Source organism: Schistosoma mansoni (assembly GCF_000237925.1).
Source record: "Schistosoma mansoni, WGS project CABG00000000 data, chromosome 2 unplaced supercontig 0193, strain Puerto Rico, whole genome shotgun sequence".
In the NCBI taxonomy this organism is placed as follows: domain Eukaryota; kingdom Metazoa; phylum Platyhelminthes; class Trematoda; order Strigeidida; family Schistosomatidae; genus Schistosoma; species Schistosoma mansoni.
This window is the reverse complement of record NW_017386002.1, coordinates 14805-42482: the sequence shown is the minus strand read 5'-3', so window position 1 is coordinate 42482 and position 27678 is coordinate 14805. Positions and strand designations below refer to the sequence as shown.

Sequence of the window (27678 nt, the reverse complement as noted above, 5' to 3'; positions counted from 1 at the left end):
TCTGAATATGTTGTGTCGTAAAATATTGATGTTAGTTGTCTTTCAGTATATGTGTACTATGTGTTATGATGATTTTTAATATGCATGCAGTTATCTTACGGTTATTATTGTTGTATCTCACAGGTTGTGTCTGTTTGACAGTTTCATCAAATGGGAAAGTATCCGTCATTAATCTACCTCACGTTTCCGGAGAATGGTATTGGAAACTGCGTTTCTTTTATCCAGCCAGTAAAAGCGTGAGCATCTTTTTTAAAAAATGATACCATCAAAATTATTTAATTGTAAATGTAGATGGATGGAAATGTCGGTGAACTACTAAACTATACGTTTATTCCAAAGACAACCTCATCTAATGTATATACAAATGAAACCATAAAATCAGATAACCAACTTATAAGTATTAATTTGGTTATGTCCACAGAAGGTTCCAAACTAAAGAAATGTTCTTTGTTGTTAACAGTAGAACAGGATGAGGAATATTTTGCATGGACAAATATGACATTAATATATGAATTTGCTGAGCCTTTATCTACTTTATCACCATCTGAATTACCTATTTCCGAAGCTACAAGTATGTATTGAACACTTAAATTGAACATAAGGTTTACTTAATCCATTCCTTTATTTTCCACTAATATAGTTTCTACTTCGTCTGATCAGAAATTTTTAACTCGTACTGATGAAGTATATGTATGTGATACAGAAATACCAATTAAATTTGGTCAAAATATTGAAATTCTCTTTAGTTCAATGACATTTCAAGCATTTAAAGCAGAAGAAACAATTAGACCAGATCGTAAGAATATCAATTATTCTTATTTATACTTCAATTAATTCTTTTCTAGGCTTACAAGAAGTTTGTCCACGTGATTTCAAGAGTAATATACCAATTGCAGCATTGACTGGTGTCTCATTACTTGTTGTAGTAATACTTATTATTTCAATATTTGGAATAAATGCTTATTTGGCTCATCGTAAACGAAAGCAACACTAAACGAATTATATTTTATTGATTGTATATGAGTAACTTATTTGAGTAAATATATAAACTTATCGTCTAGAGAATCCTTATAATCCTTCAATACTACTTAAATATTATTGAACTATTGTGCATGTTGTGTCTATAATTATGCTATAGAGTTTGACTATTGTTAATAAACTTATTGTATACAGTAATGTTTATTTGTAATTAACAATTTTAATTCTTTAATTACGTAATGATGATTTTTTAATTTTTTAAAAATACATTGATGGTACATGCACATGATCTTCAATGTTTATTGCATATTATATTTGTTGTAACAAAATTGTTCCCTTATTACTTACTTGATTACTTACTGACTGACGCCTGTTACTCCCAATGGAGTATAGGCGGCTGCCAACCAAACATTCTTCAACTATTGAAAATAAAAAATTTTTTTTTCTGGATTAATAATTTTATTATTTTATTTCTTCTTCAATTGTCAAGTTTTATATTTATATTCATATTGATTAATTATTACAATTGTTAGTATCTATGTGATTGTAAACTTGTAATATAGTTCAATGAATTGTATTACAGTAATACTGATAAAGATAATCATTCAATAAATATTTGATTCAAAAAAGAAAAAAAACACAACGTTGTATACTCTATTAAATGTTCAATGGTTATGCTTTGAATTGATATCAAAGAGTATTGTAGTACTTTGGCTCAAAATCGTTTGCAATGGCGTAGGTGTGTCCATTCTTTGTGTTCTCTTAAATTTTAATCTTATGAATTCTTCATGTCTCTATCTTTTTTCTCTTTCTAAATTTCACTCCTCGAATAACATCTTTAAGCCTTGATCCTTCGGATTACTGTTTATACTCTTACTACTTCTAACACTATGGGATTTGAACTGACAACTGCATGTCTGTGCTAATGTGGTATGGCAACTGGAACTGATGTACGTACGTAAGAAGTTCTACGTTTTGACTGACTGACAAATCAACATTTATAGACCTTTAAATTAATGCATGTAAATGTTATTGGTGTTTTTAAAAAAGATAATTTTGTTAGTGTTAGTATTCTTTTTTTTTGTCACTTTTATTTATCAGTGATTGTAGACTATTTCATCGTTATTAACTTTCTTCTTTCTAACATAATGTTCATTAGAGCGTAATACTGCATAGATGACTTATTGACTAAAATAGTCCACTTTTACCTCTTTAACTCTCAAGTTCGAACCCTGCTTCATCTCTTTTCTTTAACTTAAACAATCGAGTAATGTCACAGGCTCTCATATTAATAGTATGGTTCAAAATGAATTACATATTCTTGGTAGAAGAATTATTTTTCAGTACATTAGTCTTATGGAGTGTAGGATTTTTTTGAAAGGCTATCTCTTTTCATTTCACTTGAATGTATTGCAGTTCGTGGACTCTCATTTAACGAAGAAGGCTCTGATACTCCATTCAATATTATCAAACAAAAAATATTTTCTTGAAAAATATCAGTGCTCTATAATGCCCTGGTAGGGCCGATAATGGGGAGAGTTCTCTCTCCCTCTCGAAATGTTCTCACATGGCCACGCGTAAATAGACTCTGCCAGAGAAGTCCAACTCACTGCCTTCTCGCTGCATTACTGTTGTTTACGAAATTGAGAGGACGAAAAACGAATGTCTGGCGCTTTAACCGGGTCTGTCTAGGGGAGTTGGAAAACCCTGATTCCAAACTAATGATGCACATGGGCTCCAGTATACTGAGGGAACAAATGATGTATGATCCAATCGTTGGTCACCGGCTACGACGGGACTGCATCTCCTTACCATGCTTCACTGCCTTGTGGATCGGATCTTTAGTTGAAAGGCTTCGGGTGTGGCTTCCTAAGAAAACCACCTGCTTCAGTTTGGGCACCTGGACAGTATCACAGCCCTTACACAAATCAAATGAGATTTGTGTGGTGCACATATATCTGGTGCATCCTTGTACCAATATTTATATTTTTAAAATGATAATAATAATACAAAATTTGTCCACTATTAAGAATAATCATTCGATATTTGGTTTAGCCTATATAATGGTGACATTTCATATACCAACGTTTTTTTTTAAGATATCTATAAAGATAATGCTAGAAACAATTAATGCTTCAATGTCAACTAGATGAGATTAATTTACAAAGGGGAACTTTGTTAAAAATTTATATATAAAGATTTTATTAAACTTTTGGTCAAGTTACTGGTTATATGATATATATATATGCGATTTTAACAGAAAACAATTTGACAGATTATCATTCTCTGTCTACCTTGTATATGTCTTAGTGATAGATTAATGAAATGAAATCTGAGTTACTATGCAAATGTTTATTTTTTTCAGGACTTAAAAAAAATCCACTGAAGGTTAAAAAATTTCAGTTTTTTCATTTTTATTATAAATTGAGTTAGTATAAAATTATTGGCATACTATGCATTTTGTTTTTTGTTACCTTGGATTTATTCAAAGATGGATAGTGTCTAGCAGTGGAATCCAGGACGCGCGTTTCGTCCTATTTGGGACTCGTCAGCTGGATGTACCTGCATCTCAGAGTTGATGCTCTTATCTAGGATTCTTGCTTGTGAATCAAGGCTATATCGAGGCAATACGCACAGTATGCACATATGCCAATTAGAGACTGACCAGTTGCAGTCTTAACACATCGATGGGAAGATTCAAACAAACAATAATAAGTGAATTTAAACTTTACCCCATCAATCAAGTGGCTATCAGGACTCAGTGGTCGAGTGGATAGCGCGATGGCGTTTGAAGCAAGGGTACTGGGTTCGAGTCCCAGAGTGAACATCAACTCTGAGATGCAGGTACATCCAACTGACGACTCCCAAATAGGACGAAACGCCCGTCAAACTGGATTCCACTGCTAGCCACTTGCCATCTATGCTTAAAATGGTTTCCATTTATTTTTTTTTATTATGGTTGTTTTGTTAATGATTGTTTAATAAGTTAATAACTTAAATAATAAAAGGTTTTGATGATAGTTCCATATTTATTTTGAACCATTTTAGGTAATCTTTAACGTCTATTGCTTTAGCCCTACTCTCTTCAAATGAAAAAAAATCAGCATCTTGAATTCATATATTCTTTAGCCAGGTCCAACATGGTTTTTTTTGTTAAATCTTTATGTCACTTGATTAAAAATTAAGTTTGGACAAAAATTTTTCATATCTACATTTTGTGCTTCCAGGTTTTCCATGATGGTCTACCTTTAATTGACTCATAAACTTAACTATTGAACAGTTTTCTTTCTAGATAATAAAGTGAACTATGTATCAGTTAAGGTAATTCATTAGCAGATCTGATTAGATTACGTTGTGGTGTGGTCTACTTATATCCATATAATTAGTATATGGTGTGGGTCAGACATAGAATGTATTTGGCAGAAAACCGATAAAGAAAGAACTGGAATGAAGCGCAATCGTTTGGAAAATGCATGAGCAATGGAATTAGAGAAGAAACAGTGAAGATTTAAACAATTGGTTGTTAATTTGCAAATTAACTGTTCATTGTTTGGTTATCAGAATTTACCAAGATAGTCTGTAATGTTGTGCTTAAATACATTCGATTGTCCCCAGTCGTGTTCTGTTCACTACAACGTAATTTCCAATTTGTTACAACTATAATATAAAATAAATAACTAGAGATACTCATAGTTATTTACGACTTAATGAGGTGAAGCTGAAGTTTTCAGATGTGAAAAATCAGTTGAATTTGTATGTTTCTAGTCATCCCCTGATATTATTTGCGTTACTATAAAAAAAAACAACATTCCAATCATCATCATATATTACGAACTAATTAGAGTTGGATATATGGAAAATCATATCTGACTCCAAAGTGTGAAGATGATCCACTCATCCTAAGATCTGAATGTTTTTAAGTTCGTTAGTATACACTATAGTAATCCATCTATCTAGGGATGCCTCATTTTCTTTACTTTTCTGGTAGATATCAATTTATAAGAAAAAGAAACTCATCTTTAAGCTAATTTTTAATCTACATATTCATACTTACTTTAACTGTATGTCTAAATCTTCAATGTAATAAATTGAACTTTATGTATTATAATATTTGATATTTTTGCATTATTTATGAGTTTCATCAAACATGGAGACTATTCAGAAAACGTTTGATATTAGATTGGAAAGGCGCTTTTAATCAAATTTACCAAAAGCTTTGGATTGCTTGCTCATAGAGTAATTAGCCTTTTAGTGCATAGACTTATTTCTTGAAACGAACAATTTCTTGTGATTTGATCATACTGAGTCACATAATCTAGTAGGCTATTCATAAAGAAGACTTGTTTCTACCATCATATTCTTTCTGAATACATGAACAATGATTGGTGTCATGTTAATAATGTTCAATGGTAATCAAAAGAAATCTTAATGGTAATGAATAAGCAAAAATATTGTTTAATCTTTTTTTATAAATAGTTTATTTTTTACTTACTCAGTTAAATCAACCCTTCAGTATCAACAAGAATTACAGAATAATCAGCGAAATACTATAAAAGACTCAAACTCTTTGAATTCAATTAATGTAACTGAATGTATTGAATTGAAAGATGCTAATTCAAAATTCATTAATCAACAAAATGGAATAAGGAATTCAAGTTCAAGAAATTCAAATTTACCACCATTAAATAGAATTACTGTTATCTCTCAAGATGATTTTCATCAATTATGTGCTCTTCTGGAGTTTCGTGGTTATTTTCTTATTACATATACAAATAATAGTTCAAAAGAGGTAAGATTTGTTTTTTTTTTTAATAGTTTAACTGAGATTTATTTAAAGTATAATTCCATGATCGTCTAGTTTCATCGTCTTTAAAGTTTCTGTTTTTCTGTACTTCTACGTTTATTCTGAAAATATGGCGCTTGTGATTCCACTTACGAATCATGAACATTAACTTAAAGTTTAAAGAAGGTATGTATGTGATATGTGGTAGTGAAGTGAAGATACGATTGGTCACTGAGCATGGATAAACAGACTCATAAGGAAATAAAACGAACTACAGTAGTTCTAATTCGATGGGAGAAAGACAACATTGAACTGACCTCACAAGAACAAAAAGCCTTAAAGGGATTAAAATTTAGAGAAGATATTGTCGTAGTTTCAAATGACAAAGTACTCACTACAGTAATTATGGACAAAGAAGAATGTATCAGGAAAGCCGAGGATTTACTTGATAATAAAAGCGTGTATAAATTAATGGACACAAATTCAATTAAAAGGTTAGATAATCAGATTTAAAGGACTTAAGCTTGTCAAAGGAGGATAAATATCAAGTGAAGATCAATGGAGAATCAAATCCAGTAGACCAGTACTCTCTCGATTCTACGGTATTCCGAAAATACACAGACCAAACATTTTACTATGTCCAACTGTATAATTCCCATACAACATACAATTTATGGAGAGAAATTTCAAGAATATTGAAACATTTAGTGGATTTCATCCAATCACCCCATCAAGTCTACCTTACAAGTTCTTGCACATGGTCAAGGAGATTCAAACCCACAACGACGAACTGATGATATCCTTTGATGTGATGGCCTTTTTCATCTCAATTGAACTAAGATTAGGAAAGGAAACTCTAACCCTGCTCCTTACCAGCGACACATATCTTCCAAAGTACATGAAGCTTCAAAGTCAAAGTTTACTAGAACTCATCGATTTATGCTTAACAACATATTTTCAAATCAACAACAAAATCTATGGACAAACGAAAGGAACACCGATGAAATCACCAATATCAGGACTTATTGCAGAGTCAGCAATGCAGAGACTGAGAGCCTCTACATAACCAGTGATCAAACTAAAAATGTGGATTCTTTATGTGGACGACACATCATCAGAAAGGATGAACTGTAAAACACTTACAATCTGATCTGAGCAACAGTCCAAGAATTCACAAAATGGAATACGTACACAAAATTTATTCAGGAGGGTGAGAATATGCTGCAGCACACCTGCAGTGTGGGAAAATGAAGAAAAATATCTAGTGAATATCTTTCAGAAGAACACCTACCCATTCGAACTCATCAAAAAAGTATCAGGTCAACTCATCCGTAGAAAAGAAGTCAAGTATAGAAATAACAAACGGATCATCCTACCATATGTACAAGATATGTCAGAAATTACTAGATAATTGAAGCCGTTTGGAATAGGTGTAGCATACAAACCAGCAAAATCTCTTCAATAAATTCTCTGTAAACCAAAGGGCAAAATGATAAAAGAAGAAAAACCTAACATCATCTATAAAATAAACTGTTACAACTGAGAAAAATAATATATTAGATTAAGTGGGCGTCCCCTTCATTTTCTCCTACACGTACATCGATTAACAGTCAAAAGTCATGACATATCTTCCCTCATGTCAATGCATTTGAGCAACTGTGGACACGTGTTTGACTGGGAAAATGTTGAGTTATTGGATAGAAGGAATACTAAAAGCGCCAGGGAATTTTTAGAAGCTTGACACTCAGGTGAATTAGCAGTCAACAAACACATTGGAATCGATCGAATCTATTAACCAATAAAAAAACATGGATAAATATAGTACTAAGAATCAAATCAAATAGAGATGCAATCAAAATAAAGTTAGACAATTATGTGTTAAGGGTCAACAGCAGCCAATCGACAGCGAGGTCGACAGGATGAAATTCGAACACTTCACTTCTACCTAATGTTTGTGCTGACGATGTTGTTCAAAAGAATACTGAAAGCTGGTCAACCAAACTATCCAGCTCAGATAACGAAATTTACCTAACGCACAGCCTACGGACTATTAAATATGTGATTTCCTTTCCTCTCATTGATATATACTCCGGATTCATTGAGTGTCACTGCTTGTGATTTTGTGAAATAAATTATTATTTAGTGCTAATCTGGTCCTCTATTCTGGGTCATGAATCCTGGATCTAATATAACGTGACTTGTCTCACTACCGTATTAACGTAATATCGATGTACACTTGTGTTGGAGAGATCCAGAAAATTCTTCGAAAAAAGCAAAAAAGGCTCTGAAAACGCTGAGAAATATCTTATCCAATCAGATACCAATAGAAGTTTTGCCGGAAACATCTAGAGAGTGACAAGTCGCGTTTATAATTGGATGATTATCTATACTGCTACTATGTTTATTAGCGTTTCAAAAGTTTTTGGAAGCCTAAGGCCATCTAAAATACTATAAATACCTTAGATTTGATGTATCTAAACGAACTTTTGAGTAAAGCGTTCTTTTTATATTTTGCCCCTTTTCTCTCATGTTCAAGTTGTTGTGTAGATTAGCCTGGGGATGACTAGAGAGCTTAGGAAACCGAATCTAGAGTTCAATTAAAAGACTTATCAACCTAAGAGAGAAAAATATGTATTTCAAACTATCCGCTATGTAAACATGTAAACATTAACTTGACCTTTACAGAATATCAAGGTCTAGTATTATGCTTTTAGTCAACATTTCTTCTATGATTTCACAACCACATGATAATCCTTATGGTGATGATTACTGTTACGTTTGTCACTTTTTACGTCTGAAATATATTTATTTAACTTATACTTGATACTGAAACCCGCTGAATCCGATGGCGCTTAGTGGAAACCCAAAAACTACTAATATGGATTTATTTGATTCCAAAAATAAGTCAATATAGTTATTAAATACACCACTTTTTAGATGATTTATTTATAGTCAGATTAACAGTACTGATCTGAGCAGTATTTAATGTCAATTAATTAATAACTAACTGGGTGAACACATTTACAATATCACACAATGAAGTACATATCATTATCACATAACTAACTCTTTGAAACGTAATTACATGGCATAGACAATTATTCACAAATAATTTCATATTGCATTTACACTTCAATCCATAAAACCATTGCTCACAACGTCAGTTATATGGCTGAATAAATATTTTCACAGTAGAAATTACGCATTGTTCTAAGCTAGAGCACCATTGAGAAACCTGAAAGCACTGGACGGCCGTTCCGTCCTAGAATGGGACTCTTCAGCAGTGGGCATCCACGGTTTCGCACGCAGGACTCGAACCCGGGACAATTGGTTTCGCATGTGGATACCTGACCTCTAAACCACTGAGCCGGTATCCAATGGAGTCTCAAACTAGGACGAAACGGCCGTCCAGTGCTTCCAGATTTTCAATGGTAGTTTAGCTTAGATCGTCGCGTGAATTCTACTGTGGAAATACTACAATCTCCACAAATTCCGTATACTGGGAATAAATATTTAACAAAGAAATGTTTTCCCACCTTCCTCACTAACCCAATAGATTTCTCATTCTGTATTCTATAACTGGAGGAAATAAAGTTTGCTGCTCAATGATTTGTAGTAGTTAATTATCTAACAGAGGCAGTCAAGTCACCAGTATTATAATTATTCTCTGTTATCACTGTAAATACTTATTGGTTAAAATGAATGGTTTGATTTAATTAAACAAAATACCTCAATTAAAATATGCGAATTAAGAAATCATAAAAATATTAAGTTTTAGAAACTGCAAACTGTGAAATTCTCTTCTCTTTGGTAATTAAGCAAATATGATGCCTAGAAGTTGTGAATGGCAGAAAGAAATACTGAAAGAAATAAACTAGACTTTTAAAAAACTGTATTATAATGTAAATCAATAATTGTTTAGAATTTCACCCAAATTATTAAAACCCAGAAGCACTGGACGGACGTTTCACCCTCATTAGTGCTCAACCCACCATCCCACGCTTGGGAATCGGACCCAGGATCTTTGCTCACATGCGCGAACGCTTAACTACTAGATCACTGAACCGGAATCCAACAGTGTATATGTCTGATTTCAAACAATAAACAACATTATGCTACCATGTTTCAATGTTGTCAGTGGGTAACTGCCTCATACCGGACATGGATTAGCTCCACTGGTCACACCACTAGAATTTCAGAAATTTTGTTTAAATTATAAAGAAACCACTGATTACTGCTATTAAAGCCAATTAACATGAAATATTAGATGACACATATTGTAATAAACTCAGCGATTGAAATTTATAAAGCTTTAAATCTTAGCCCAAAAGTTTTGTCTGAGATTCTCTGGAAAAGCGCTAAGTTCAGAATTACGTAAGTGAAGTAGGTTGAAATCCGATTCTTTACTAAACTCTTCTCCAATTATGTCCAACTGATCACTTTTAATGTAGAAAACCACAAATATGGTTAGGATATGAATTTTCTGGTTAATTCGAATTGTCTAGCTAAAGCAATTTACGGTGTCAAGCTTTGGCCACCAAACGATGAAAAACCACGCACCAAATTTAACTGTTATCCACCTTCGTGAAATTGATCACGCAACTTCACTTCAACAGAAAAATTGCATCAAAAATCACGTACTACTTGTTACACTTATAATGGATGTAAAAGGTTTCATATTGCCTTCCATGTATCTACTTTTGAGTGGAAAGTGGAGTTTGTTTATTTAAGTCGACATTATCTAACAACTGTAAAGTTGTTAGATAAATAGAAACAAGTGATTGATCGTAAGTTATGTCAGATTTAATAATTTTGAATAGTGAGAAATTGAGCCTGGATGTAGAGTCAAAGACGGACGATTTCACATATTCATAGTATATTTTGATTTAACTCAGTCACTCAGCTACAATGTAGGACGAAGCACATATATGCATCGGTCCAATTTGCCATACCTCATCAGCACAATAAGATGAACACTAAATTCATAGTAGTTAATTAAGTCATGGTAATATTTAAAAGAAAGGTTGTTTATAAGGATATAGTACAGGAAGAAAGGTAGATTTCATGCAGTTAGTTCCCTTTATGAATTTAAATAAAGATAGAACAAATATTGATGCAGAATGATATGAATTCATTATATTTCGTGGTTTCTCATCAGCTGCTTACAACCAAATATGCATTAGAGTTTTAGCATTAGGGTAATAAATAGAATGGAACGACTGACATAAGGGAATGTAAAGGATTGGAATAACAAAAGTCATCGATGATAACTATATATATATATATATATGGGCAAGGAAAGGTCAGAGGTTATTAGGTATTAGAATAAAGGGTAGCATAATAGTTGAGTGGAGTTCAGAGACAGATAAAATCAAAATGTGATTATGTTAGAGGTAGTTGAAAACAATTAGGGTGGGATTACGTAATGATTGAATAATTTATAGACGTAGTTGAAAACAATTAGGGTGGGTTACGTAATAATTGAATAAGATTTGGATAGTTCATATATTTAGGAGTGACAAATGAGCGGAAATGTGTGAGAGAAAGGGTGGTTTAAGAATTGGGTATAAAAAACAACTGAATATTAACCAAAATTGAACTAATAAAAAAAAAAAACTGAAACAAAACAAAAATGGGTTACCAAGGTAGTAATAAGTTTATCACTGTCTCTTTTGAATACATAGGTCCTGTTTGAGTTTTTTTTATCGCGATCGCCTCAGCAAACCGGAGAGCAGTTGTACTTCTTTGTTTACTAATGATTTTAAAGGCATTAGAAATGTCGATGCTGTGCCCGGTGTCGAGTAAATGCCGAGCTATCGCACTGTTGAGAGCCTTGGACCCTTGCAACCTCAGTTTCTTTGGAATATGCTCAGAAAGATAGATATGAAACAATTTTCATCCGAAGGTTCAAAGGAAGATAATGAGTGTATACACCTGAGCCATTGTGGTCGATTTTCAGCCATATCACCTAGAGTCTCCAACCAGTGGTTACGATAGTCACGCGGACCCTAACCAAGTAGTCTGTATCTACCTACATCGCTCAGACTAGACGTTAGTGACTTCAAAATCTGATGCCACGTTTTGGTTTGGCCGCCCCTAACCCTTTTCCTACCATCCCCTACACTAGTGAGCATAGCGCGTCGTGTTAATCGGTGTTCAGATATACGTAACACATGGCCTAACAATCTCAGTCGACGAAGATTCACAAGCTCACAAACTGATTTACCATCATTCCCTAATACCCTATGTCTAACCTCACTATTACTTACCCAGTGTTCACAGCAGATGCGAGCAATATTTCTAAGGCATCTGTGGTTAAATACTAGTAACTTACGAGTATCTACTGCTAGTGGCCACGTTTCACAGCTGTAAAGTAGAATAGGGCGAACTACTGCACAGTATACTCGTCCATTAATTGGTAGACGGATATCTCGTCTTCACCATAGGTGACGTAAGTTGGCAAAAACCGAACAAGCTTTCTGATTCCGTGCAGAGACTTCGTCAAACACTAACTCATTAGGGCTGATCTAAATTCATCTTACCAATTTATCAAAATTATTTCAAATTTAACAATAAGCATAGATAGAATAGTTGAAAGCGTGAGTCATTTGAAGCTAGACCACTATGGAAAACCTGGAATCACTGGACGGCCGTTTCGACCTATTATGGGACTCCTCAGCAGTGCGCATGCACGATCCTGCACTCGCTAGATTCGGATCTAGGACCTACCAGTCTCGAGCCAGAGCACTTAGCCTCTAGACCACTGAGCTGGCATTCAACGAGGAGTCCCAGTGCTTCCAGGTTTTTCATGGTGGTCTACCTTCAATGGACTAACGCTTTCAACTATGAAATTACTAAATCTCCACAAAACCCCTTATGATAATAATAGATAGAATAGTTAAAGTAAACTATCATCTATATTTATGTTTTATATAAAAAAAAATCAGTTTTCATTGACCTGACTTTTTTTTATAACTTAAACAACGGTAGTTAGTGATAATTATCATTAGTATTTCATAATTCTAATGTAAATTTTTTTTATTTGGCATTAATATACATTGTCTCTCTTTTTTTTATTTATGAAATATTGTTTTAGACAATTTGTTATCGGATTCCAATCGATTTAACTGAAAAATATTCTACAAAAGAAAATGAAATTTCTTCCATTTTAGAAAAATCTTCTTTTTTCATGAATTTTAACAACAATACACATAGCAACAATTTATTGGATAGTAACAAATCTAAAATATCATATATTGAACCAGATAATTTAATTATAATCACAACTAATTCAACATGTTGTAATAATTTTTTAAGATGTTTTACACTTCCATTTAATTTTAGTGGAAATGAAAATAGTTTAATAAAAAATTGGATAATTGATTTTTATTGGAATCGTACACCAGAAATGTATGAATTTGGTGAAGAAGGTTGGAGTAGTGTTGGTTCACCTGTTGGTGCATTATCAGGTGTTTATGATTTAGTTGATGTAAAACTCAAGTATCATTTTGATGAAAAATTTGGATTAGACTTTTTAATGAATGAAAATGGTATGTTTACAGATTACTTCATATTTATTAAAATATTCTATTCCTTACAATGATGAGGTTACGGTTTTGTTTTGCTTAAACTCACATAAAATAAAACAATCATCAAATAAATGCCTTTTAGTTATGAGTGATTGGCAGTTATTGGAAGAGTCTTGAGGTTCGAAATCGTTTCCCTTGGTCCTCATTAGCAAATCACACCAAAGATCTTTTGCTCTCTTAATGGATCAAGCATACGTCAGATAGTACCCTGGTAACAAATGTCATGATCAGTCTGTTTGAAACACGTTACGATTCCTGTAAAACCTAAGTATCTACGTTAATCTGTCATTGATCGGCAACTGATACACCGATATCTGGTTTATAACTTCCATAGAATGGTACATTGAGAATCACAAAGTGACTGATTGATAATTAACGATTATTGGAACTATTGTTGAATAGCGGTTAGTATATTGTTTCTCTTAAATACATCTGATTTATTGGAAGAGCGCCAATTTCTTCAAACCAGAACCTTGATATTTTATGACGCTTAAATCTAAGGTAGTGACTATTTTCAATGTGAAAATAGCATAATACATATATTGTGAGCTTGAAAAATAAGATGGGAGTTTTTGCCATGAGAATGAGGATGTATTACAAAAATTTACGTTTTTATATCATTTTGCATTTGTTATGTATAAATTGTTTTATCAAATCGCCACCAAATTCCCTGGTACGGCCGAGAGTGGGGAGAGTCCGCTCTTCCTCTCGAAATGCTCTCACATGGCCACGCGTATATAGCCTCTGCCAGGGAAGTCCTACTCACTGCCTTCTCGTGGCACCGGTGTTGTTTACGAAATTGTGAGGACAAAAAGCGAATATCCGGCGCTTTAATTGGGTTGGTGGACACGGAAAGTCCACCTGGGGGAGTTGGAAAACCCTGATTCCAAACCAATGGTGCACATGGACTCCAGTATCCTGATGGAACAAATGGTGTATGAATCAATCGTTGGTCACCGTCTATCATGGGACTGCATCTCCTCACGATGCTCAACTGCCTTGTGGATTAGGCCTTCAGGTCAAAGGCTCCGAGTATACTCCTCCCTAAGAAAACCACCTGCTTCAGTTTGGCACCCTGGCAGTATCATAGCCCTCACACAACTAAATGAAATGAAAATTTTTTGTGTGATGCATATATATCTAGTGCTCGTTTGTACCAATATTTATGTGTTCAAATAAATAAATAATTTATCAAGTCATCCTTAAAATGTATGTTTGAATACTGTATTTTCGTAAAATATTGGGAACAATGAGTATTGACTAGTTTTTGATTGCATAATCATCAATATTAATCAGGCAGGTAAAACAGTATTTATAGAAGGTGATAAATTCATTATATATATTTGTTATTGTCTTAGTTATTAAGTTTATTAGATTTTTGTATAGGCCAAATAATTCTGATTTATCCATTGTCTATACACTAACTTAATTAATTAATTATTTAAATTTTGTATAAGATGATTGATTATCATATGCGCACTGTTGAGGAGTCCCACACTAGGACGAAACGGCCGTCTAGTACTTCTAGGTTTTCCATAATGGTCTTGCTTCAAGTGATTCATGATCTCAACTATTAAAAAAAAGAAATAAGTTAAAAAAAACATGAGACCCCGGGAAGTTAAACAATAACACCATCGGATGCCAACTCAGTGGTCTAGAGATTAAGTGCTCGCACGCGAGACTAATAGGTCCTGGGTTCGAGTCCCTCAGGCGGAATCGTGGATGCGCACTGATGAGGAGTCCCACAATAGAGCGAAACAGCCATCTAGTGCTTCAAGGTTTTCCATGGTGGTCTAGCTTCAATTGATTCATGATCTCAACTATTAAAATTATTATATTTTTCTTTAAGCAGTTTCTGACTTTACATAGTAGCTGAATTTATTTTGTAGGTGTTACCATGTGATCTCATATATATCTATATGTATAAAGTTTATTAACATTCTGTATATTGTAAGATAGTAATAACTTATTGCATTTTTTTCATTCTGTATGCTTTTGTTGTTTGTTTTTTCACCTCTATATGTATAAAAATACCGTTTTAACTTTTTTTAAAGAAAGGTATTTTTTTTAAGGAGAAATATTATTGACTGATGATAACGAAAATTTTTTTACTTTAGATCAAGGTATTAAATTAGTGTGTTTTAAGAGAAATAAAAAGAACGACTTGAAGATGCTATGAAGTAATTATTTATGTTGAAGTTAGACATTAACGCAGTTAGTTGCCAACCGGCTCAGTGGTTCTAAAGGTTAAGCGCTTGCATGCGAAATTGATAGGTCCTGGGTTGGAATCTCTTGAGGTGGGATCGTGGATGCGCACTGTTGAGGAGTCCCACAATAGGATGAAATGGCCGTCTAGTACTTCCAGGTTTTCCATGGTGATCTAACTTCAATTGACTCATGATCTCAACTATTGAAATTATTGTAATATCCACAACAAACCCTTCTGATATTTATGCTTTGTCTTACCGTGTATTTAATTTCTGCAAATATTTCCGAACCAAATAATTATCTTGTTACTCTGTGTTAGAATGGTGACTATCAGTATCTGATAGTCATTATACGTGATTGGGTACTAGAAATTATCATAATACTTTGTTTGTACGGGCTATACTCTTAGTTAAGTAGCCATGAGTACTAGATTTGACATTTATTCGGTGAGATAGCATAAATTCTAATTCAGTTTGGTCAGAAAGGACTGAGATTATCTCTCAGCCTTTCTTTTATTAAGGGATTGTAGTATTGACGAGTAAGGAAGTAACTGATAGAAGCAAATGAAAGGAGGAAATTTCATTCCAGTCATCCTTTGCTAAGATTAGGACTTAACAGCTAGACATTTTTATATGCATATTGTACTTCGAAATTACTTGAGGTAACTAACTCTTTGACATTCACTTGGTATTATTTGTTTGAATCTTCCCATTGATGCTTAGGACTACGACTGGTCAGTCTCCAATTGACATATGTACATAATGTGCGTTTTGCCTCGATATAGCCTTAATTCACAAGCATTGTAAGCAAAGATGGATAGTGGCTAGCAATGGAATCCAAAACGCGCGTTTCGCCCTATTTGGGACTCGTCAGCTGGATGTACCTGCATTTCATAGTTGATGTTCACTCTGGGACTCGAACCCAATACCTTTCGCTTCAAACGCCATCGCGTTATCCCCTCAGCTATTGAGTCCTGATAGCCACTTGCTTATGCAATGGGGTGAAGTTCAAATTCACTTGGCATTGTTTGTTTGAATCTTCCCATTGATGTTTAGGACTGCGAGTGGTCTTTGACATTTATGAAGAAACCAATCCGACTTTAATGATTCTCTTCATTGAAAAAACTGAGTGTATTTTTCAGAGAAACATTGTATAAAATGCGTAAACCTTAGTTTTGAAAACAATATTATCGAAGTACATTTTTCACATCAGCGATTAGAAAATGAAGTTTGTTTATCATTTATAGATGGTCTAGGTGAATACTAGAATGTTTTGTCAAATGAAAAAAAGAATCATATTTATGTAACCATATCATTAATTCTGACTATTTCAGACAAATCTTCGAATCAGAAAAATAGAATTATGTTGAATGAAATTCATTATATAAAAAGAACAACCAGAATTATTGAACAAAAAATATTCATTTTGTTTAAAGTGTATTCTTATAGTTGAAATCATGAGTCAATTGAAGCTAGACTACCATGGAAAACCTGGAAGCACTGAACGACCGTTTCGTCATATTGTGGGACTCCTCAACAGTGCGCATCCACGATCCCACCTCAAGAGATTCCAATCCGGGACCTATCTGTCTCGCTCGCGAGCACTTAAACTCTAGACTACTGAGTTGGCCGGCATCCAACTGTGTTAATGTCTAACTTCAACCAATCCATGAAACTGAGCAACCATTCACCATTGTCTTCAGTGAGTTACTATCTCACAACAGACCTGGTTGAACTCCACTGATCACTGCTTTCCACTAGAACTCCAGGAAATATCTCTTGAAGCCAGTCACTAGTGAACATATGATTATTATTAGAAGGGGGGGGGTTGTGAAGATTTTAATAATTTTATAATTTATATCATGAAACAGCCGTCTAGTGTCTCCACGTTTTCCTTGATGTTCTAGCTTCAATTGACTCATGATTTCAATTATAAACACTTACCAAAGTCTCCACAAATCCCTCTCCTTCTGGAATAATATCTATTGAAAAAAAACTAATACTGTGGTGTGGTCTACTTATATCCATATAAGTAGTATATGGTGAGGGTCGGACATAGAATGTATTTTGGCAGAAGACTGAGAAGGAAAGAACTGAAAAGAAACGCAATTGGTAGGAATATGCATGAACAATGAAATTAAAGAAAAATGGACTGATATTGATATAAGAAACAGTGAAGATTGAGATCATTGATTGGTAGTTTGCAAATGAACTGTTTACTGATGTATGGTTATCAGAATTTAGTTAGATAGTCTGTAATTTTGTGCTTAAATACATTCGATTGTCCCCATTCGTGTTCTCATTCACTACAATACGAGTGAAACAAAATTATTAAAATTAACCAGTTTCTGATTAATAGTCCATCAATATATCAAAGCGTATATCATTTATTTATTCTATGATAATTATTGATAAATCATGCGAAAATGTAATGAACATTTCGTATAGAAATATAATGATAAAATTAAATGATTAAAACGACAACCACCACCACCGCAACAACAACAACAAAAGTACTGATTATATTGAACAGTGGAAAATTGAAAAAAAGGGTAATGAAAAATTCCATGAATCCTTTATTACCTCTAAAGTTATTACACATTTTATCTTATCTGTCTCTGAACTCCACCGCCCATATTTTTATGTTTCCTTGATTCTAACACCTAATAACCTATGCCGCTGACCAGCATTCATCAACCACCTCTGTCTTGGGCCTTCCTTTCTAGTTCTATTCAATTTTTGTTCATTCTTCTCATGTATGCCTCCACTTCTTGGAGTAATGAATTCTTTGATCTTCCTCTTTTCCTTTGGCCTTCAGAATTCCATGTGCGGGATTGTCTTGTAACGAAGTTGAGTGCTTTCCTCAATGTGTGTCCTATCCACTTTCAGTGATTCTTCCTGATTTCTTTCTCCACTGAAATTTGTTTTTGAACAAACACACTAATCCTCAAACTACAATGAGCTCTTATAGAACATTTAAATGACAAAACATTTGTTAGGACTTAGACGTTTAAAAAAAAATAAAAAACGGTGATTTTTTTACAACTCGCTTATGTATCTATATTTTGATAAATATTAATCCAAAAAAATAGGTAACAAATTCTTAAATTTCAAAGATTTAGATTTATTCCAAACTCATTGTGTCTTCCATCTTTCCCATGAACATTTGATCTATCAAGAGACATCAGTTCTATGGATCTACTATTCATTTCATAGTGTCATATCATAAACCAGCGTCGTTTGGTTCTTATAATTAGTTGGAGCATCATTAAATGGTAATGAATATGAAAACTACAGAACAATCATATGTAAAACGACTTATAGGCATGTACAATTCGAACGGAATTACAGTATTTATGGTTGTATAATAACCAAATCTTATACTTTCAGTCCCAGTCTCTGTAGTAGTTGAATTTCGTTGAAAATAAATTCATTCTCAACATTTCGTCACAGTTTAATTAATAATCAGTATCATGTTTATTTTTAAATTAATCAAATTTCAATACAGGGATTTATACGATCCGTTTGACATTGAACCTATTGTTTCCACCAAGGAAACTAGAAGACATTTGTCCTAGATCGTAATAGTATAAACTTTCAGAACAAAAAAAATATATGAAATTGCTTTTTTTTCTGTCTTCATTAAACATTCAAATTTATGCAAATATATTTCGTCGATCATATTTGATTAATATAATGTGACTTTCATGGAGATATGATAATTCACTTCTTTTCTATTGTTATCAAAATAAACAAGAACATTCATAATTTCGTCTTACATAACACCATCCTAGTTATGAATATTTTAATGAAGAGTGATTTAGGACTATTTCTTTCTTTTAAAAAAAACAAACTATTTGTATCCAATAGAATGTTCTAGATATTTTTATATTTAAATTAAGAATTGATTGGACTATTTAGTTGATTTGTTCTTCTTTTTGGACTTTTGAATACAATCTACAATATGAATATAAAGCGGGGTATTGAATCTACGACTTTAAGCTATTGAACAAGCACTAAACCACTTAGTTACTAGATCAGGGAAAAAATAAATCACCATAACAAACTTTAGATAATTGGTTATGTCGCACGATTGTCATCAAGAATCGTGGGAGAATAAATTACTACCCACTGATTGGAAAATCCCATTGATCACAGTTTCCTATTAGAAAGTTTGGAAACCAATGAAAAAACCAAGTTAATGGTAAGCATAAAATTTCGTCGAAATCATAAATTTGGATGCTGACTTACTGATCTAGTCATCAAACGTTCATTCATGAGACTAAAGCTCCTGTGTTCGATTCCCAAGAGTGGAGTGGTGGGTGCATACTATTGCGAACTCCCATACTAGGACAAAATTTCCGTCCACTGCTTCCAGGTTTTCAATAGTGAGTCTAAGTTAGAATGATTCATAATTTAAATGAAATTCAATAATCTCTACAACCTCTTACTAAATGGCACCAAACTATTTCTGTGATAGGTAGTATATGAAAATTTGATGCTTTAGAAAGATGATTCTCATCATGTACTGAAATTTCGCGTGATAATGGCCTCTTTAGCATTTGGGCTCACATCCAGGCTAAACGTTTCACTATTCGAAATTCATAAATCTGACATAACTTACGATCAATCACTTGTTTCTATTTTACTACAACTTTACAGTTATTAGGTAGTGTCGACTTAAATAAACAACCTCCACTTTCCACTCGAAAGTAGATACATGGAAGGCAATATGAAACTTTTCACATCCATTATAAGTGTAGCAAGTAGTACGTGATTTTTGATGCAATTTTTCTGTTGAAGTGAAGTTGAGTGATCAATTTGAGAAAAGTGGATAAGAGTTAAACTTGGTGCGTGTTTTTTCATCGTTTGGTGGCCAAAGCTTGACATGTACATTATTTTAGTTAGACACGGTCGATTATTTAAGTAGTTGATATTTTATACGTTAGAAACGTAACGATTTGGTTACTAGATAGCTAAAGGCTGTGTATACTCAATATATCACTAGACCATTCGATATTTGGAGGGAAATGTACTGTATTCAAGTCCCAGTGTTAACATCGACACTGAAATATAAATATGTTCTGATTGGTTGATAACGAATCAGGAAAATTATGCAGAAACTTCTATCCAAAGTTTGTGACGATGATGTTGTTCAGAAGGACGATGAAAGCTCCGCGACTTAAACCATCCAGCTCAGAGAACAAAACTCTATCAAAATCATTCACCTGAGCTACAAATCTCCACAATGGATATGTTTAGATGACATGCTCTAAATAAAAAGAAATGGTTATTCTTCATTTCAATTCAAGCTAATATTTAACCGTAGAAATTTTATTCTAGTAGATTGACAACATTCCTAACGTAAAATACCCTTACAATTACAACAGGATATCGATTTTAACTGATTGCACTACTGATCATATTTACAGCCTATTCAATATAATTGGAATTCATCTTGATATTATGAATGTTCTTTTATATTTAATAAGAGAATAAGAGAATTAAACATGCATTTTGTTGAAGAATGTTATAGGTACTTTTTGTTTGATATATATTTTTTCTGTTGTGATTTCTTTTACTTACTGATTTGTAAACGTTCAATAATCTCTTATACTTGTACATTAATAAATGATGGACAGGTTTCTTTTTTCATTTTTTAATATCAGAAGGGTTTTTTGGATATTATAGTAATTTTAATCGTTGAGATCATGAGTCAATTAAAGTTAGATCATCATGGAAAACCTGGAAGCACTAGACGGCCATTTCGTTCTAGTGTCGGACTCCTCAACAGTGTGCATCCACGATTCCGCCTCGCAAGATTAGAACCTGGGACCTATCAGTCTCGCGTGCGAGCACTTAACCGATAGACCACTTAGCCGGCCGTCATTCAACGGTGTTGATGTCTATCTTCAACCAATCCACGAAATCTGAGCAACCATTAACCAATTGTCTTCAGTGAGTTGATATCTCTACAACAGACGTGGTTGAACTCCACTGGTTACTGCTTCTTACTAGAACTCCAGGAAATACCTCATGGAACCAGTCACTAGTGAGCATATGATAAGGGAATTATTTATGGAGATTTTTAGTAATTTTAATATATAGTTGAGATCTCGAGTCAATTAAAGTTAGACCTGGAAGCATTAGACGGTTGTTTCGTCCTGTTGTGGGATTCTTGAACAGTGCGCACTGCTAAAGAGTCCTACAACAGGACGATTTAGCCGTCCAATGTTTTCAGTTATTATTTGAAAATTCTTTCAATGTTCAATATGATTAGCATAAATTTCTTTAGTTCTGTGAAAAAAGAAATTAACCAAAAATTTTGTTTGTTTTATGAGATCTATTTATTTAAGTCAATAAAATAATCCTTTCATTATTATAGTGATGTGGTACTGTGTTAATGATTTTTTTTCTCTCCTAAAATAGAAAATTCTCATTAGTTGTTATTGTGTTTATCAGTTGTTGACCAATCTATGATTAAATATAATTTGATTCATTTAAGTTTTATTAGTTATAATAAGTTCTTAAAACAACATTAAATGTATTCCGGTTTATTTAAATAAAGTTTATAATTAATTAACAGTATGATTATAAGCAAAGATGAATAGTGGCTAACAGTGAAATCCAATATGTGTGTTACGTTCTATTTGAAACTCGTCAGATAGATATACCTAGATCCCAGAGTTGCTGTTCACTCCGGAACTCGAACCTAATGCCATTCAATTTACAAGGCATCACGTTATCCACTTAGCTACTGGGCCTATATTGCTTGTGCAATAAGGTGGTTTCATTCGTATATATATGTTACAGTACACTGTATGTTTGTGTTTCTTTAAATTGTTCTGTATATAGGAAGAGTTTAAAAATATTTTACTATAACTTCTTTAATTTTCGTATCCTATTTATTTTTACTTTTCCCTAGGTACTAAGGAATTTATTGTACATAGCTTAGCTGAAAAGCGTTTACAAGCTAGAGTTGGTGATTATTATGAATGTGTTTCACAGACTCAGTTTGTTTTTGATACAGAAAATAATACAATAGTTAATTCGAATGATAATTACATTATATCAAATGGCGACAAATGGAATATTATAATGAGTCTACAAAGTGTACGATCTCAAGCATTTGCTGACGTCAATGTACCAGAATTTACTGGAGCAAGTAAGTAGACTTTCTTATTCACATTCTGTTTATGTAAATATAACTGACAATACATCTTGCTGTCAGCATGAATTATATTCAAAATAACATGATTTTATTTCATGAATACAACTTAGAAGCAAAGTGTTGTACAATTTATCGCACGTAAGTATTGAGATTATGCTTATTTTTAGATACTGACGCAAACAGCAGTGAAACATTTCAATTACATCAGGCTGGCTTCAGACCTGGTGGTGGCTGCATCGACCACATATTCACTATTCGTCAGGTTTTAGAACAAAAGCATGCTTATCGGCATCCGACAATGATAGTTTTTTCTTAACTTACAAGTAGCTGTGTCTGTCATTGAAAGGTGTACCTCAGAAGTACATAGACCTTGTGAAGTCTCTTTACTCGAACACTAGCAGTCGAGTGAAAGCTTACGGCGAACTGTCATCTGATTTTACAACCTCAAGTGTTGTCCAACAAGACTGTCCACTATCTCTTTTTGTGTTTAATTTCACCATAGATCTACTGCGGGAAATAAATTACTCGTCGACTGAATTTTTCGACATTGGTCTCCTACCAGGAGGTTCACTTATCGACTTAGAATGCGCAGGTGACATAGTCCTGTTTGGTGAAGACACTGATACAATGCAGTCTTTTGGTAGCACAGTGCAACAGTGCTTGGATGTTTGGTATGCGCTTCTCCCCCGGCCTGCAACAACACCTGAACTAAGGATAGGGAGTGGAGTAGTCGAATCCGTCGACAACTCCACTTATCTTGGAAGTCTGATCAGCCCTAATGGGTTGGTGTCTGACGAAATCTGTGCACGGATTCAAAAAGCTCATTGGGCTTTTGACAACTTACGTCACCTATGGCGAATAGAGATATCCGTCTCTCAATTAAAAGATGAGTATACTGCACAGCAGTTCGTTCTGTTCTACTTTACGGCTGCGAAACGTGGCTATTAAGAGTAGAAGGTGCATGTAAGTTACTAGTATTTGATCTCAGATGTCTTAGAAATATTGTTCGCATCTGCTGGGATCACCGGATAAGTAATAGTGAGGTTATACACCAGGGTATTAAGGAATGATGGTAAATTGGTTGATGAGGTTTTGAATTTTCGTCGACTGAGATGGTTGGGTCATGTGTTACGTATGTCTGAACACCGATTAACACGACGTGCAAGGCTGACCATTATTGGCGATAGTTCGAAGACAGTTATGGGTGGTCAAACCAAAACATGGCATCAGAGCTTGAAGCCACTAACGTCTAGTCTGAGCGATGTAGGTAGATGCAGAGTACTTGGTTTGGGTCCGCGCGACTATCGTAACCAATGGTTGGAGACTGTAGGTGCCATGACTCAGAATCGATCACAATGGCGTAGGTGTATACACTCTTTATCTTCCCTTAAACCTTGAGATGAAAATTGCTTCATATCTGTCTTTCTTCCTGCATTATTTCCTTATACACAATCTGTCTTTTATATATTACTACCATTGAAGTAAATAATTCTATGAATTTGGTGTTCACCTTGTTGTGCTATTGAGGTATGGCAACTTGGACCGATGCATATATATGCCTGGTTCTACTTTGTAGCTGACTGACTTGTGTGTATATACATACCATAAGAACGCATAGAATGGGAATCTCATGAATACGCAATCGTCTAAGCATTCATCAGAACAGAAGGAGGGAATCTCACTGAACGTTATCTGTCGCTATACACCCACCAATAATAGCAGTGAAGACGATGAAGATCAGTTTTAAGAAAGGCTGTAGTCAATCGTAGTGAAGTGCACAAGATACGTAAGCACAAATGTCAGGATAGATAACACCGGATATGAAAATATCATGTGACGAAATGAACTGATAAGGAGAAACGAACGATAATTGCAAGAGATTTGCAAATTTACGTGCATTCAACAAATTGTTGGTAGGTGGAACTATATTTCCACACAAGCGCATGCACAAAGTCACATAGGTCTCACCTAACCACATCACTAAGAACCAGAATAATCATATTTGCATTGCTAGAAAATTCAGAAGGTCAATGGAAGACGTGAGAACCGACAGAGGAACTGACATTGCTTCAGATCACTACCTGGTTGTGACCTAAATGAAACCGAAGGTAAAGAAACACTGGACAGCTGTGGAAACAGAGTTATAAAGGCTCAATATAGCCTTCATTCGAGATACTGAAAAACTCCACAAATTCAAGATAACTCTCAACAACAGGTTCCAAGCCTTACAAGATCTACTGAAAGAAGAAGGAACTACGATGTGGGCAAAAGGAATGGGATCAACGAAACATTGACTTTAACGTGTCAGGAGGTGCTAGACCGCGACATGCATCACCATAAGGAACAAATATCTATCGGAAACCTAAAGAAGATTGAAAAAAGGAAGGAGAAGAAGACAGTAGTTAACAACAGACGAACAAGAGGAGAGAAAATAAAGGCACAAGCTGAGTACACAGAAGCAAACAAGAGAACGAAAAGGGGCATCAAACCGACAAGCTGAAATGCATGCAAGACCTGTCAATGACAGCCGAAAAGGTTGCAAGAGAAGGAGATATGAAACAACTTTGTGATGCAACGAAAAACTGGCAGAAAAATATGGTAAACCAGAGAGATCGTTCAAGAAAAAAAAGCAACTCAATCACTGAGTGACATCACACTGCTATCAGTGTAGTGAACAGAACACGAGTGGGAACAATCGAATGTATTTGAGTACGAAATTACAGAATATCTCACTGAAATCTGAAAACCATACAGTGAACAGTTATATTGTAAACTATCAGACAATTGTCTCAATCTTGACTGTTCCCTCTACAAATATCAGTACATCGTCTCTGATTTCATTGTACATGCATTTTCATACCAATTGCTTTCCGTTTCCGTTCTTTCCTTATTGATCATCTGTTGAAATACATTCTATGCCTGACCATCACCATATATTACTTATAAGGATATAAGTAACCCACACCACATTAGTACTGAGAGAAGTTACCGACAGAGTATTGCTGAACCTGATGAACTATTCAGTTGACGCCCTACTTAGAGATCAACAGACTGGATTCCGTAAGGATCAGTCGTGCATAGACCACATCGCAACACCACTGATCGTTATTGACCAATCAATTGAATGGAATTCATCACGACACATTAACTTCCTTGTCTATGAGAAAGCGTTTGACAGTGTCGATAGGATAACCTTATGGAAGTTACTTCGACACTATGGTGTAACTGAGAATATCGTCAACATTATCCGGAACTCATACAACGGAATACACTGTGAAGTGGTGCATGGAGGATAGCTGACAGATGCATTCCGAATGAGCACCAGAATCAGACAAGGCTGTTACTCTCTCCCTTTATCTTTCCTCTGGTGGTTGACTGGATAATGAATACCTCCAAATCTGAAGGGAAACACATAATACAATAAACAGGTTGTATACATCTTGATGATTCGTACTTCGCAGATGACCTATCTCTCCTATCCCATACACATCAACAAATACAGGTGAAGACAGCCAGTGTAACAACAACACTTGCAGCAATATGCCTCTATATACACAAGGGAAAAGCATGATCCTCAGATACAACGCAGAACACCGACCGAATCGCATTTGATGGAGGATCCCTGGAAGAGGTGGAAACGTTCACTTATCTGCACAGCATGATTGATAAACAAGGAGGCTCTGATGCAGATATGAAGACATGGATTATCAAAGCAAGGTCCACATTCATACAGTTGAGGAACATATGAGACTCAAAGCAACTATCAGCCAACATCAAAGTCACAATCTTCAATACGAACGTCAAGATAGTTTTATCGTAAGGAACTAAAACGCGGATATCTACTACAAGCATCGTCAACATTGTACAGGTATTTATCAGCAATAACTCGTTTGCTGGATGACTCAGGCAACAGCCTACTGTAGGAGAAAACAAGTTAACGTATGGCTGAAGAGGAAATTAAGAAAAAAACGCTGTATTTGTGTAGAACAGATTGCGGGAATCGTCAAACTGCATCACGAGGATCACGAAGGCGAAAGGAACAGAGAAAGATCAACGAACATGTGGCGCAGGGAATTGGATGAAGAAAACAAAGCAATGAATAACAACTGGAAAAAACTGAAAAGGAAGGGTCAGGACATAGTTGGCTGAAGTATGCCGTTCGGCGGCCTATGCTACACGAGGGGTAACAGGCCTAAGTAATCAAGCTTTTCACATAATGCTACCCTCAATAGGTAAGAAGACCTGGATATTCACCCAACCTGGAATATTTATCCAAATAACCACATTTGACCATATTTATTCTCCATCGAATTTACAAACACACAAAATGTCAACCCTAGCACTTTATATTACAAATACATACATTTTTTCGTACCCACCTTCTGACGCAAAAATTAATGCAATGGTAGGTCATGCCAATTAATGTTGACTAAGGATAACTCAACAGTGACATATTCAGACCTATAATGATTTTGATTGTACTAAAATTATTCTGAATTGTTTCCGTAATATTATTTAAACTTGTGTTAATTTATTTCTTCAGTATAAAGAAATGTCTTACATTAAGTCATGGAATGTCAGGAATACAATTTTCACCGACTGCCCAATTTATTTGAAACTATCAAGTCCAACCTTGACATTATTGCTTATAAACAAGAATACTGACATCTTTTTCCATATCCTGTTTGTCCTCTTATTGAGTTGAATATTATGACACATCGAAATACTGCCGAATAAATTTCTTTATTGTGCTTATTTATTTTATTTATCTTTCTAGGTGTTGTTTGTGCTGGTGATATCTCACATGATATGAGTCTATCTATTGCAATTGGTTTATCATTGTGTAGTTTAGTTATTTGTGTACTGTTCGGTTTAGCAATTAATCATTTAAGACAAAAAGATGAAGTCTATAAAACTGTGGATACAACAGGAGATAACCAGAAATCATGA

At 34.3% G+C, this 27678-nt stretch overlaps 1 protein-coding gene and 1 non-coding gene across 2 annotated transcripts; one reads left to right on the top strand and one right to left on the bottom strand.

Moving 5' to 3' along the window:
• Positions 1 to 80: 80 nt before the first annotated feature.
• Smp_171520 (hypothetical protein) lies at positions 81 to 27678 on the top strand (the record flags this gene model as incomplete). Its single annotated transcript, XM_018791503.1, has 8 exons — positions 81 to 236; positions 292 to 571; positions 641 to 796; positions 846 to 974; positions 5475 to 5767; positions 12858 to 13311; positions 22483 to 22722; positions 27506 to 27678. The coding sequence occupies 8 exons, from the start codon at positions 81 to 83 to the stop codon at positions 27676 to 27678; spliced, it is 1881 nt and encodes a 626-aa protein (XP_018645312.1).
• Smp_tRNA_00737_Gln_TTG.1.1 lies at positions 16461 to 16527 on the bottom strand. Its single transcript has one exon. It is a non-coding gene (tRNA).